At 43.1% G+C, this 14,880-nt stretch overlaps 1 protein-coding gene across 1 annotated transcript in view; it reads left to right on the top strand.

The window, feature by feature from the left end:
• Positions 1-14,880, top strand: part of p3h2 (prolyl 3-hydroxylase 2) — a 50,170-nt gene that overhangs the window by 22,756 nt on the left and 12,534 nt on the right. Inside the window, exons 2-4 of the mRNA XM_019880179.1 lie at positions 6,549-6,701; positions 9,909-10,098; positions 14,405-14,536. Of these exons, the coding sequence (XP_019735738.1) occupies positions 6,549-6,701; positions 9,909-10,098; positions 14,405-14,536 (475 nt within the window). The remainder of the gene's footprint in view (positions 1-6,548; positions 6,702-9,908; positions 10,099-14,404; positions 14,537-14,880) is intronic.

Below are 14,880 nucleotides of genomic sequence, written 5' to 3'. Positions count from 1 at the left end.
TTTTCGTATGTGTATTGTTGTCGTGTTGTTTCAGCCAGGCACCTACGGGTAGTTTGGTGTCCTTGTGTAGACTGTAAAGAACACGTCGAGAAGTAAAATGTGAATCGTCACTTTCGGCACTGTCATCGTCATTTCATGGAAACCGAGTCATGAGGGAATAACTCTTCAGCTATACAATTAGCCTTGATTGTTCATTAGGGTTTAGCTAATTGGAACTGTTGCTCAAGATCAATAAAAATCTTCATTTATTCATGAAGTCACTCTGCTTTGGTGAACATCCACCAACACGTTGAGTCTTGACAAATGAGCCCATATAGCACGCACGCTTTCCTGTCTTTTTTCCCCTGAATGAAAAGCCAGAAGTTCTCAACTCCTTCTGTCTGTTGTCTGACACATTATTCATTGGGGCAGCCTACAGCCTGTCTGCCAGCTCGGGATTCAAAGAAAGGATCGACGAGTGAACCCACTGAGGGTAGGCTAGCCCTGCCTCGTGTGTCTTTCCGAGCTCATGAAAGAAGCTTTCTAGTGGCGTCGGCGGCGAGGCCTTTTCCAGAAATTCCTTAGGCATGATCTTATAGGAGGAACACTGTGGTCCAGGGTGGGGACAAGACATACAGAAAGAGGCCACTGTGCAGAGCTGTCAGCGGGTAATGGACAGATTAGAGGAAAGGGCGGTGGGATGGGAGCACACGTGGGCAGACCGCTTTCATCCATGACATCACCAACAGCATTTTGGACTTTTTTCCTTCCAACCCCATATGCGTATGACCCGTTTCCTCACGTGCGTGGGGAAACACAAGTTACCATGTCATATGTTCAAGTTGTATTTGAAGTAGCAGTAGAGGAAAAACAAATTCTTCGCTGGCATGTATCGCCGGAGATTCGAGGACGTGAGTAATTAACAACGATATGGTTGTACAGAAAGCATGCGTTAAAGCAATTCTGCGTCCGAAAGGAACTCGATGAATGAGAATATTCAGCCTTCTGTTTTCGAGCTACAGTCCACCCCCAATGAAATGAGGCGGAACAGTGATATTTGTTTGTTTATATTTTAGGCGGGGCCATTATTCTAAACATTGTTACTATTTGTTGTAAATGCTTGGATTTTTCCTTTCCGAAATAGTTCCCCGGAAGAAAATCTGAATATTTTATTCTTGACAAGACTACCGGTACTCATATTTTCGCTGTTCGGACATCTGAAATCTCACAGTATTTTCGATCCGAAATGGGAGAGAGAGATGAATATTTTATTAGCTCCCGCAACATTGGCCATGGCACTCTTCAGCCTCTAGTGGCTAAAATAAACACTGCAGCAATATTTATCATCACAACGATTCAAAAATCACTACTAGGTGGTAGATGCTATGTTATCAAGTTAACATTATGGTCAGTAGAAAACTTTCATTTCTCTTTCTTTTCAGATGTGGTTGCCCCTTTGCTTTTTGTTGCCGTCAGATAGAAGACGCTGTTTTGACCTTAGCGTCGTTAACATGACCATGTGCCGTAATTGTCAGTTAACGATTTTTAAACTAAGAAATTCTCCCCGTTTCTCCTGCTTGTCACCTCCTGTTGTCGATAAAAAGTTGGAATGTCTGAAGTTCCTGCGATTGGCTGGCAACCAGTTCAGGGTGTGCCCCGCCTACTGCCCGAAGACAGCTGGGATAGGCTACGGCACGCCCCGTGGCCCTTGTGAGAATAACGCATTAGAAAATACAACCGTAGTTCTGCTCTCAGCCACAGATTGGTCTGATGTTGTTTACATGCCTATTTGGAGGATAAGCACCCGGTGACAAATTCCCCTGAAAGAGGTCCTCTCGGCACCCATATAGTATAACCGCAGTAAATCACTAATACTAGCGTAAATATCCCCCCCGCTACAATCATAGGTTATGTTCCACTGCTGAATGTTGTATTCTGTCTGTTTGTAAATTAGCTGAAGGGTTTGTTTACAATGGGATGCTGCTACTCGGCAGCAGAGATTGCAAGCTAAGTTCTCGGTAAATATTTTCTTTTGCCACCAGAGGAATGGCCTAAAACAAATTTTTTAATCTCCTCAATGCTTCTGTCTGATAATGTATACAAATACTGGCGTCTCCATTTTTATACTAATAAGTAAGCTTCCTATAATGTGAACATTCTCCTGTAGAACATTCCTGGAAGGCTGATTCAACCCCTCTCTGGCCTTATAAACCATCCTGAGCGTATTGTGCTCACAGATGTTTTCTGCTATATTGCATGCAATGAATCCGTCGGATATTATAGACCCGAGACAGTAATAACTACATGGAAGAGTTTAATTAAGTCTCATGTTTGAAATGTTTGCATACATTTGATTGGCCTGTAGAGCGTTTCCTTCCAGCAAAAGTTGCCTTCTAACCACAAGACACTATTCAAATTGCATGCATTTTTTATATCCCGCTTATCCTGTTAAGGATCAGGGCAAGGACTTCGGTCTATCCCTTCTGGCTCCGCCTTGGAATGGTTCCCAGTTAGTTACAGGGTGATAAAGTGGCAATGGATGCCATCATGGCATCTGCATGACAGTTAATTTATTTGAACTGGAAGAACTATAGTAGACATGTGATGGATGTTGTCATCGATGTCAGGTAATGTCTGAACTAGTTTAATTAACTCCGACTTAAGAAAAAAGTGTCCCCGGTTGTCCGGGCCGGGCACACCCTCAAGTCGCAGCTGTTTTCCAAGCACAAGTGTGAGGTACTAGGATTGTTAATAAAAGATTAGAGTTACGCTGTAGTCATCATGAGTTGTAAGGAAATGAGCCTGCTGTAGGTCTGGGAGTATTGACTCCTTGAAGCTAAGCGGGACGATCAGACAGGCACTGTGCCTGGAGTATGCTAATGTGTTTAGACCTGTCCCAGAATGTCTGAGTTACTGTTGAGGACAAAATGTGATGTACTTTAATCTTCACATCTGGTTCTGATTTACTGCCGCTGATATAAAGACTACAAGTTCTGAGCTCATTTAAAAAAAAAAAATGTTATCAGATGCTTTTTGACATTGGCATACATATTTTTTTGTCGCAATGTCATCATCGGGTCACTGGCATCGCTCCAGATCTATTTTTGTAGCATTAAATCAAGCGGGAGCCATGCTGAGGTTTGACAGGACCCTTTGCCCACATCAAGAGTTATTTTCTCAGTGCTGCAGGGCGGTCCGGCACTTCTGGTCCAGGTGGTCCTTTTGCAGGAGGCCAAAGTGAGGACTAAGTTTGTGAGTGGAAGTCTTTCACATTTAGATAAATGTAGGTAAAGGAAAAATGTACTCACACGCCATACGAAATGTGTTCAAAGACTTGTTTTCATTCCTTAGCAGTGGTCGAATATGTCGCCGTGTTTGACATTCAAACTTCCGTTTCAGCTTTAATACCATAAAATGATTTTCCAATGTGGAGGTTTTGGTACTTTTATAAACATTCCTTTCTTGGTGTGTTTCTTTTAACAATGTGGCATTCCTTTGAGAACGGACTGTTTGATGAGCACAATCTACAAGCGGAGAGAAATAGGCAGCCCAAAGCTCCAATGCAGAACCATAAGCTTTCAGAATTGCACTCAAAACAAATGGCAAATCCGTTATGAACTGGAAGAACTATAGTAGACATGTGATGGATGTTGTCATCGATGTCAGGTAATGTCTGAACTAGTTTGACTACGACTTAAGAAAAAAGTGTCCCCGGGTGTCCGGGCCAGGCACACCCTCAAGTCGCAGCTGTTTTCCAAGCACGAGTGTGAGGTACTGGGATTGTTAATAAAAGATTAGAGTTACGCTGTAGTCATCATGAGTTGTAAGGAAATGAGCCTGCTGTAGGTCTGGGAGTATTGACTCCTTGAAGCTAAGCGGGACGATCAGACAGGCACTGTGCCTGGAGTATGCTAATGTGTTTAGACCTGTCCCAGAATGTCTGAGTTACTGTTGAGGACAAAATGTGATGTACTTTAATCTTCACATCTGGTTCTGATTTACTGCCGCTGATATAAAGACTACAAGTTCTGAGCTCATTAAAAATATATATATATATCAGATGGTTTTTGACATTGGCATACATATTTTTTTTTTGTCGCAATGTCATCATCGGGTCACTGGCGTCGCTCCAGATCTATTTTTGTAGCATTAAATCAAGCGGGAGCCATGCTGAGGTTTGACAGGACCCTTTGCCCACATCAAGAGTTATTTTCTCAGTGCTGCAGGGCGGTCCGGCACTTCTGGTCCAGGTGGTCCTTTTGCAGGAGGCCAAAGTGAGGACTAAGTTTGTGAGTGGAAGTCTTTCACATTTAGATAAATGTAGGTAAAGGAAAAATGTACTCACACGCCATACGAAATGTGTTCAAAGACTTGTTTTCATTCCTTAGCAGTGGTCGAATATGTCGCCGTGTTTGACATTCAAACTTCCGTTTCAGCTTTAATACCATAAAATGATTTTCCAATGTGGAGGTTTTGGTACTTTTATAAACATTCCTTTCTTGGTGTGTTTCTTTTAACAATGTGGCATTCCTTTGAGAACGGACTGTTTGATGAGCACAATCTACAAGCGGAGAGAAATAGGCAGCCCAAAGCTCCAATGCAGAACCATAAGCTTTCAGAATTGCACTCAAAACAAATGGCAAATCCGTTAGATCCCATGCATTCCAAACACAATTTCTTCCCAAATATGCGCTCTTGTATGATATTTGGGGATTCTTCACTACCGAGTGTATGTTTGTATTGTGCAATCAACCAAGCCTTTGGGTGTGTAGCGAAGTTTTATGACCTTTACAATGTGAGACATTAGTTTGGAACTTGTTCCAAAAATATTCATTGGTGCTGATTGAGGTTGAGCCTTTTCACCTGACCAGTTTCCTTTTGCCGCAGCTCGACATTTGTTACGTATGCAGTATTTGATGATTGTACACATATGGCTTAGGTTCAGCTGCGCTCTTCATGCATTATGTTGAGGATTTGTCAGGGTGTTGGCTTGTGTCTTTATCACGTACAGGGGAAAAGATCCTTGTTTTCGTCTCCAGGACTACACGCAAAACATGTCAACAGATGAGTACCGCAGATAGCGATGTCGGCTTGCTGAATCATCTTGAGCATACAGGCTTGCAGCGACACAGCAAAGGCTGTTTTCTCGTGGTTGAAAGGCTGCCTTCTTCAACCGTCAGATAGAGACGGTCATCTTATCTGTTCCCTGCGCACTGGCGCACTCTCGATGGTACATCAACTACAGGGTATCTCCTCAAAGCTCCCTTAAGGCATCCTGGCCATGAGTGCAGCTGACACCATCTCAGTCTTGAGCCTTTCAGGGCCGACAAAGTATTTGCAGTCGAGGTTCATTTCCCATATGAAATTGTCCTGGATCTGTCTTGCAAGTGGAATCAGTCTTCAACCAGAACTGGTTGATTCTGGGGAGAATATATATTTATTAACTGTCACTCTGCAGAAAATACAAGGGGCTTTCACTTGTGTACAGTAGACTGTGAGTTCTCGTGTAGCTTATTTCCTACAGGCGCAGTTGTAAACCATCCAGTTATTTTGATCCAAGCTCAGCTGTCAGTCGAGAGTATGAGAAAACATGCAATCCGCTTTCGGTTTGCACCTGTCATCAGCTTGAAGGATTTCAACAGATGGAGTTAGGTGTCCCCCCCCAATGCAGCCAAACAGTTAATGTGGCTGCTTTGTGGCCAATCATGTCCGCGTCTGTCCGTCTGTATTCTTTCACATGACGATGTAATCACATCTTTAACCATCAAAAAAATAGAAGAAGGATTTACAGTTGAATATTTGTTTGTTCTTGTTGTTGTTGCCAAATTATCTTAATGTTGATCAGTTGATTTGGGCGACCAAATGTCCAATTTTTAAATCGAGCTGGCTTCTTTTGTTCTCATTTCATTGCTAAATCAGATGGGCAAGGAAATTGATCTATCGTGGCACATCAAATCATTGTTCTTGTTTTCTAATAATAGCCAGTAAAATTCAGACGTCATCGGGGATCTCAACACTGATTTTATTTGTCAGTGGGGAAATTTGTTTTTGTTCGAAAACTAGTCTGCATGAAAAAAAAATAATGTAAAGCTTGCCATTAGATAAATGTAAACTGTTAACATTTTTCAGAGATGAAAGATTGCCTCAAGTTGTAACTTCCCGATAAATTGATTCGCTTCAGAGAGCTCTTGTCTTTTTTTATTTTTTTTATTTTTCATAAACAGATTTGTTCTCTGCTGGCAGCAGATGAATACATCTGCTGGCAGCAGATGTATTGCCCTGCCACAAAAAAATTGGGGGCCGGCTTGTTGGCTATGCGAATGCTGTACTGTAGTTAATTAGAGAACGACAATAAGTAGAACCTCATTATAATGGTGGAAAAAAAAAAACATTTTGTCACAGGGCTGGTATCCAAAAATGTACCATGTAAGGAGTTTGTATTTGGAGATGAGATGATTGTCATGACTGTTTTTAATTGAACTTTTTTTATAAAAATGTCATCGCCATCCATTGAAAACATGAATGAAACATTTTAGTGTAATGACAAACTCATCTCCCTTCTCCTCCAGCTGAAGCAGCCTGACAAAGCGGCGGCGGCAGCTCATACCTACTTCCAAGCCAATCCGGAACATGTGGAGATGAGTAAGAACCTGGAGCAGTACAAAGATCAACAGGGGGTCAAAGAGAATCACTTTGTCGACCGTGAAGCTCGGCCACACCAGGTAAGGGAGGAGATATTGCAATATGGGGTTTTTGGGGTTTGTTTTGTTTTTTTTAATCATCATTCGTCGGGTCCTAGCTTCAAGTCATTATTTCTCCGAAACAAAGACCCCGTCATTTTAACTACAGTGACCTCCCCCGAATGTTTGCAGTTCAGCATTTGTCAATTTGCCGATTCACAGATTTTTGCATGTTCAGGGAAATGCAGTAACAATCCTGCTTTGGTGCCATCTTGTGGCCTTTTGATGCCAAGGAATTGTTGAATTAACTTGAGGACCTTCGGTTAAAAAAAAAAAAAAAAAATCATCTTTTGCCACCATCTTAAAACCCCTTGAAGGGGGCCGACAAGATCCATCCATCCATCCAACCATTTTCTACTGCTTATCTGGGGTCTGGTCGCAGGGGCAACAGCTTTAGCAGGGAAGCCCAGACTTCCCTCTCCCCAGCCACTTCTTCCAGCTCTTCCCGGGGTATCCCAAAGTGTTCCCAGGCCAACTGGGAGACATAGTCTCTCCAGTGTGCCCTGGGTTGTCCCCGAGTCCTCCTGTCAGTGGGACATGCCCGGAACACCTCACCAGGGAGGCGTACAGGAGGCATCCTAATCAGATGCCCGAGCCACCTCATCTGGCTCCTCTCGATGTGGAGGAGAAGCGGCTTGACTCTGAGCCTACAAGATGGCCAATGTAATTGAGTTCATATTTTCTTCAGATACTTACTCTTAAGGGAACTATAATTTCTTGAGAACTCAGATTTATAATGAAGATATGATATTTGTGGCGGCCCGGTGGTCCAGCGGTGAGCGCGTCGACCTCACAGTGCAGCCGTACCGGGTTCAATTCCAGCTGCGGCCTCCCTGTGTGGAGTTTGCATGTTCTCCCCGTGCCTGCGTGAGTTTTCTCCGGGTACTCCGGTTTCCTCCCACATTCCAAAAACATGCATGGCAGGCTGATTGAACACTCCAAATTGTCCCTCGGTGGGAGTGTGAGCGCAGATGGTTGTTCATCTGTGTGCACTGTGATTGGCTGGCAACCAGTTCAGGGTGTCCCCCGCCTACTGCCCGACAGCTGGGATAGGATCCGGCAACCCCCCGTGACCCTTGTGAGGATAAGTGGATTGGAAAATGGATGGATGGATGGATGTTATTTTTGAGACCCAACTTTCAACTGATTTTGAACTTGGAGTCATGATGGCACTTTATCAAAGCGTGTCTCCACATGACGGCCAATCTACTTTCTCCACTGCACGGCTACTGAGCTCAGCATGACACTACAAGCTATATTTATGCTTGTCCTGGCAAAAGGAGGTCCTCGCAGATAGTACTAGCAGCTGGTCAGACACGATTCCAAGTGACGCAAATCCCTGCTGGTCAACATTTGACACGGCTAAAAGTAACAAAAATAAATGAACGTTAACTTACCCTGTTGCAGTCTGTCATCTTTCTGCCTTTCATTTCTTCTTGAATACAATTTCTCTATGTGGCCGGCAGCTGCATGTTGTCAAGTAAAGGAGAGTTCTCTAGTTCAGGGGTCCCCAACCTTTTTTGCCCCACGGACCGGTTTATGTCAGACAATATTTTCAGGGACCGGCATATCAGGTGTGGCGGAAATAATACAACAAAATAATATGGTATGAGCTGCATGAAAACTGTGGTGTTTTCGAAATATAATAATAAACACAAGGAGCGTCTAATCTGGCCGCAACACTCTGATCGCTATGGTAATGTTTAATGCCTTCAAAATACGATACAATGCAAATTCAAAGTGCATGAAAATGACCACTCACCACAGCCCCGAGCTTGATTTTCTGCAACCAGACGGTCCCATCTCGGGGTAATAGGAGACAATGACACCTCAAGTGTGTGTTTTGCGTCAAGTCTACTTCGTAATTTTGTTTTAGTCGCCGTTGCTGCAGAAAAGCCCCGCCTCACACAGGTAGCATGTCGGAAATAGCAACAGTCCTTCTGTGGTGATCTCAGAATATTCAGCCATAACTTTAATCCAGTTGTTTCGAACGTACTTTTAAGGCCGCTGTCATTTGATCTCCAGCAGTTTTTTTACTCATTTTGCGAGCTCTGGTGTTTTGTTTTTAAGCGGAATCGGTCACGTGACGGGGGAAAGCGTGGCTTGACGTGTGTCAAGCGTGACACAGACGGATGTAACGGAGAATCCGGTAATTTTTCAAAATAAAACATCTTTCGTATTCCGAAATAAAACAGAATTAAGGCAAGTTCTTTCTGTGCGGCCCGGTACCAAATGCCCTGCGGACCGGTACCGGTCCGCGGACCGGCGGTTGGGGACCCCTGCTCTAGTTCTCCTCCATTGTTGTCGTTTGTTGGTGTGTCTCGTGCCGACAGATGCGTTCAATCCAACATGGCTTTCAAAATTTTCTGCGGTGCTCTTTCAAAGTGGAAAATCGAGACCAAGGTGAGTAGAGCTGAGCCAAGCCAAGTCAGTACTGTGCAGTGTAAAAGCGCACATCGGTACATGTATTTGGTTTGTGGCTGCAGGTTTTGGCCTATTTCTTTCACTGCAGCACTTCAATACCTGGCACCATAATTCCTGATCGTTGTTTTTTTTTCTATGCTTCACATACAATAAGGGGAAAAGTCAGTGGAGTATGAAGGGCTCTTTATGTTCTTGGCCCTTCAATGACTGGAAACTCCTTTAGTGCTGTTTGCGGTTAGGTTCTGCACACTGAAAAGCATGGAACTCTTTGTTTGCTCCTCCAGTGGAGATCTTTCAACCTCTCTTACCCCACTCCCTGGTTTTAGTCTCGCCCCATATGTTCGACCACTGCATCAAGCTGCTCTGAGTTACACCCTCACCCCACATGGATCGAATCCGACCACGGCAATCTGTCATTCAAACCCACTTGCTATGCTGGTTTCAATTGCTCACCTTATAATGCCAGTCTAAACAGATATTCTCTGAGCCATTACATTAATGGAACATTATTATTTTAAAATGTGGTGCTCATTTCTGTATGCTTTGGCTTACTTCCCCCCAAACTCTGTTTCTGTTAGGTTGAAACAGAAGACTCAGTTCTCCTACTGTTATGCATACCAGAGGACTAGATTTTTTTTTTTAATGAACTAGTTGCAGGTTGCTTTTATTGTTGTATTTTTTGACGCTGACAGAGAACAACACACAATGTGTGTGTGTTTTTTTAAACGTGTTCAGTATAAGTTGGACGTTTTTCCTCCTTTGCAGCACTCCTTTAGCGCAGCGGTGACCTTATACGAGCAAGGCGACTATGTTGGGGCCAGCCAGCTCTTCGAGGAGGCTCTGGTGGAGTACTACAAAGCCGATGTGGAGTGCCGGGCCCTGTGTCAGGGGCAGCACCAGTTTGAGGACCACGATCACCTTCGTTACCGTTACAGTCTCTATGAAGTCATTTCAGGTAAATACCAACACCACCCCAACCAAGTATCGCTTTAATCCGCTCTTGTGATGTATTTTCCTGCTCTGCGCACGCAACGGAGATTTTTATCCCGTATCAAACCAGATTCTCATTGCTTGTGAATGCCATATGACACACACCAATGAAACTAGTAAATCCGTACAAGTTCTGTGATATTTAACAAATGGCTTTGAACACAATTCACTCCAGACGGAAGATTGACCTTCACTTATTCCAGGTACTCTGATTTGGAAATACTTTCCAGATAAGAAGTCCTGAAAATCAAATTGCTGTTATACGTTCATTTTCTCAAACTATAGCCATTGTAACACTTAAATACTATAAGTGGAGTGTTACATGCTGGATGTGCAACAAGGAGTTATAAGCAAAGTTTTTGACCACAGTTTTTGGCAATGGTTAGATTTTTATTATTCTGTCATTGTCATTACTAATTTCCTCCGTATTTTATATTATACTGATATTTTATTTATACCGATTGGAAAGGGTACACACACACACACACACACACACACACACAAAACAGACCATCGTGTAAGGAGACGTTTCGTTACTGTACTGCGTCATCTCTATTCAATTTATTGGGATTTTGAATTCTAGTTTGGAGCATATTTTTGGTTGAAATTGTAGATAAAATTACTTTCTTTTGAGAGTGTTTTCCTTTTATAGCATAGTGTATGTTTCAATGTTGCAAGCCAGTGGGATCTTCTAAGATATGTAGTACTTGTGTTGCTTGTGTTTACCCCAGCCATTTTGTAGATTTCTTTGTCCCTTGGACAGCAGTTTCCAAAGCCATAACTCAGATGAGTCCTCATATGTCTAACATGAAAGCAATGAGCGCAATGAAGCTTTTTTTTTTTTTAAATCAACCTATCCTGACTGTTCTGTTTGGCCCTGAGCCTGAGCTAGGCTTTGTTGTACTGAAAGAGCCCGGGGAGGCTCAGACAAGGCCAAACAACGCTCTTTGTGCTCACTAGGTGATCAAATCTGACTGGCAGCAGCTTGGCTCTGGATGTCAGTTGGCACCGAGTCAAAGGGTGAAAGTCATGTGATGTCACGACACCGCACACCGCACTGTATTTGCGTCGTGAAAGTGACTTTTAACTTGTTGCCCCGTACAACACTGCTGAACTTTCAGTTGAGATCTGTCACAGGAGCCGTATCCACAATTACGCTTTTGTAAAGACAATAACATTTACTTGAAACCTTTCATGTACCCTGCAACCAACAACCTGATATGCTGTCCGCTGAAGTAACCGATGTCCCTGAAAGGCTTTACTGAATTGTTTATTAATATTGTCGTAATGGAGAATCATACTCTCACTTTTGAATGTGCCCATGTTTGATCCTGTCTTTTTTTTGGGGGGGCAGTTTAATGTCCAACGTAAACCTTTCCTGCATACAATACAGCTGCAGTTGGCGAGCAATCAAAGCACACTGATTGGAATGAATGCAATCAGAGCGAAATGTCGCTGGGTGTTGTTTGCGCTGAGTGCAAACGGCGGAAAAGTTGGGAGCTTGTGTGCAGTAGCGCCAGCTTCATCACTGACGAGCGTGTTTTGAATATGCGAGGCTCCAACATATAGCTAATTAGTGTTGGATGAGCTTTGTTTGACTTACAATCAGAGGATTATTTTCAATTCCACTCTTGGAGGTAAACGCTGCCTGCAATGTTTATTTTATTGTATGACATTGGAGTGTAATACTCTGCACACGGCTCTGAAGTTGTGATTGAGAAAGCAAGTTTCTTCACAACCACGGCGTGCTTCAGGACGGTTTTTGGATAGTTTAGATGTGCTCCTGAGACCCAACAGGAGACTGAGCAGACCACAACAAGAGGGAGGGAATTAGGGCTGCAGCTGCACTGGAGTGATCTCAGTGATCATTCTCAACACTCAAGCCAGCAGTGGATCAGTGCGCTGGTTTTCCTCTCAGGTCTCGACCTGAGGAAGTGATATATTTGCTCTCTTCCCCAAAAGGTCAACAAGCCAAGTTTGTCGTTGCCACAAAGACACAAAGATGCAAGAAGAAGACAAGAGTTTCATGTCGTTATTTCTGTATCCTGTTGGCTACCAGGAAATGATGCGATATGTTTTATCCTCACTGCCCATCCTCCAAAATTAACATTACTTGACAAATGATGACCTTAAAAACACCATCTAAAATGTTTGCCTTATAACGCTCTGTTTTGGTGATCGTTGTCATTCAAAATATGTTTTGATCGTCATGGTGCTGCGGTGCAAACTGACTCGTATTGTAATCTATTGGCTGCCATCTTAAGCTGTAATAAAATGGAGTTCTTTGACTTTGGACGAGAAAGTGGATTATACCCTGGACTGTTTACTGCCATAAATAATGTACGTAATATAACAGAGATAATTTAATTCAGTAACTCTTAACTCAATCTCTTTGTAAAGTCAGATATTTTGTTCCATCGCGTGTATTGTGACAGCGTGCCTAATATTGTGGCCAGCTCTACATACCTTCACTCAATGCGTAAGTGCTAATTCATGCAGATTCACATGACGGACTATGCGGCTTTTGTCCAAGTTGTCCCATTCCCATGTTTAGTATCTGTTTTCCATATTTTATCTTCACCTCCCACTCCTCAAACATATCCGATGTCTCCTGGCCAATTTCATCGAGGGCGATGGCTCCGTGCGTATCGGAGCGTCAAACTCAGTTTTCCATCGTGAAATGTGTTAGGGGCTGGGGGAAAAACTTAATTACCCGCAGCCCCCCCGACGGTGTCGCTTGCAATTGAGATGGAAACTATAGTATCCTAGTATCCGTTGACATTTTTTGGGGCTTTCCTCTGATACACATTTAGCCACATGCATCAGCGCATTTAATTGTTTTTATTATTTATTGCGTTTTACAGCGGTGAAATTGTTTTCACAATTGTGTGACAATTGAGAACTGAAAGGAGCGTGTTTAAAAAGTGTCGTAACATGAGCAATTGTCATTGGGTGTTTTGGTTTCGCACTCTTTGGATTTGCTGTGTCATCAGTAAGGGAATGAGGAGTCATGGCGTCGGGCAGAGTCCTCGTACCTCGAAAATCATCACCTTTCCAGAGACCCCCAAACAACCCCTTTGTTCATTTAATTAACATGAGCAAGCAACATTTTAGATTGGTCAGGAATTTGTCAATACTGCACAACACCCGCATGTGTAAACTGACTTACAGTACAGACTAAAACCAATTTCCCAAATTATGACATACGGGTTTTTGGCCCATCACCTTCACAGGGGACGGCTCGTCTGCCTCACAGTGCTAAGGTTCCGGTTTTGGACTTCGGTTCGGGCCTTCCTGTCTGGAATTGACATGTTCTTTCCGTGCTTTTTCGCTGGGTACTCCGGTTTCCTCCACATTACCAAAACACAGGGGCTCTCCTCTGATACACATTTAGCCACATGCATCAGCGCATTTAATTGTTTTTATTATTTATTGCGTTTTACAGCGGTGAAATTGTTTTCACAATTGTGTGACAATTGAGAACTGAAAGGAGCGTGTTTAAAAAGTGTCGTAACATGAGCAATTGTCATTGGGTGTTTTGGTTTCGCACTCTTTGGATTTGCTGTGTCATCAGTCAGGGAATGAGGAGTCATGGCATCGGGCAGAGTCCTCGGACCTCGAAAATCATCACCTCTCCAGAGACCCCCAAACAACCCCTTTGTTCATTTAATTAACATGAGCAAGCAACATTTTAGATTGGTCAGGAATTTGTCAATACTGCACAACACCCGCATGTGTAAACTGACTTACAGTACAGACTAAAACCAATTTCCCAAATTATGACATACGGGTTTTTGGCCCATCACCTTCACAGGGGACGGCTCGTCTGCCTCACAGTGCTAAGGTTCCGGTTTTGGACTTCGGTTCGGGCCTTCCTGTCTGGAATTGACATGTTCCTTCTGTGCTTTTTCGCTGCATACTCCAGTTTTCTCCACATTACAAAAACACGTGTGAAGTTCGGTCTAATCTAAATTATTCATCGTTGTGAATGCTTGCTTATGTAAATTTGCAAGGTGCCGCAAGTGGGATAGCTACCAGCTCAGCTGTGACCTTAATCAGGATGAATGCTATCGAAAATGCATGCATGGTTTACCTGTACAAAGTATTACAATGGGAACGGTTTGACCTTTGAACGGAAAATAAATTGTTCCATTGTTTCTCAGAGCTATTGTTTTAGAAGGCATGGTGTTCGACCTTTACTGTCCCCCAAAATAAGGGCCTCTCTTTAAAGTCATGACAAACTGATCCAATTTTTTTTTCTTTAATTATAGATCACTTCACTCAGGTACTGCACTGTGAGCACGAGTGCGTCAGAGATCTCGCCACCCGGCCGGGTCGCCTATCGCCCATGGAAAACTATTTGCCGCAGCACTACGACTACCTCCAGTTCGCCTATTACAAGAGTGAGTCATTTAACTTTATCTGTACAATAATAAAGAATATTGTGTGGTGAAAAAACCAAGTCGCCACACCTGCCATGGGTGTGCTAATGACCTTGAAAACACCCACAGATGCATTCGGGAGAACCGTTTGTGCAGGAGAAATGAACCGCGCCCTGCCTGACAGAACTGTCGGATCATGAGACAAATTTAATTGCTCATGTAAATGTTCACACCCTCTAAAAATACGAAATAGATTTAATTCATGAAATCTTTCAAAAGCTTAATACATTGGAATATAAAATACCAGATAATAATTTCGATGTAAAAGGGTTTACCTTTCAATCCTTTGTGTAAAACGCACCATA

This window comes from Hippocampus comes, unplaced genomic scaffold (genome assembly GCF_001891065.2).
Source record: "Hippocampus comes isolate QL1 unplaced genomic scaffold, H_comes_QL1_v1.1 scaffold151, whole genome shotgun sequence".
NCBI lineage: Eukaryota > Metazoa > Chordata > Actinopteri > Syngnathiformes > Syngnathidae > Hippocampus > Hippocampus comes.
This window is presented reverse-complemented; position numbering and strand designations above follow the sequence as displayed.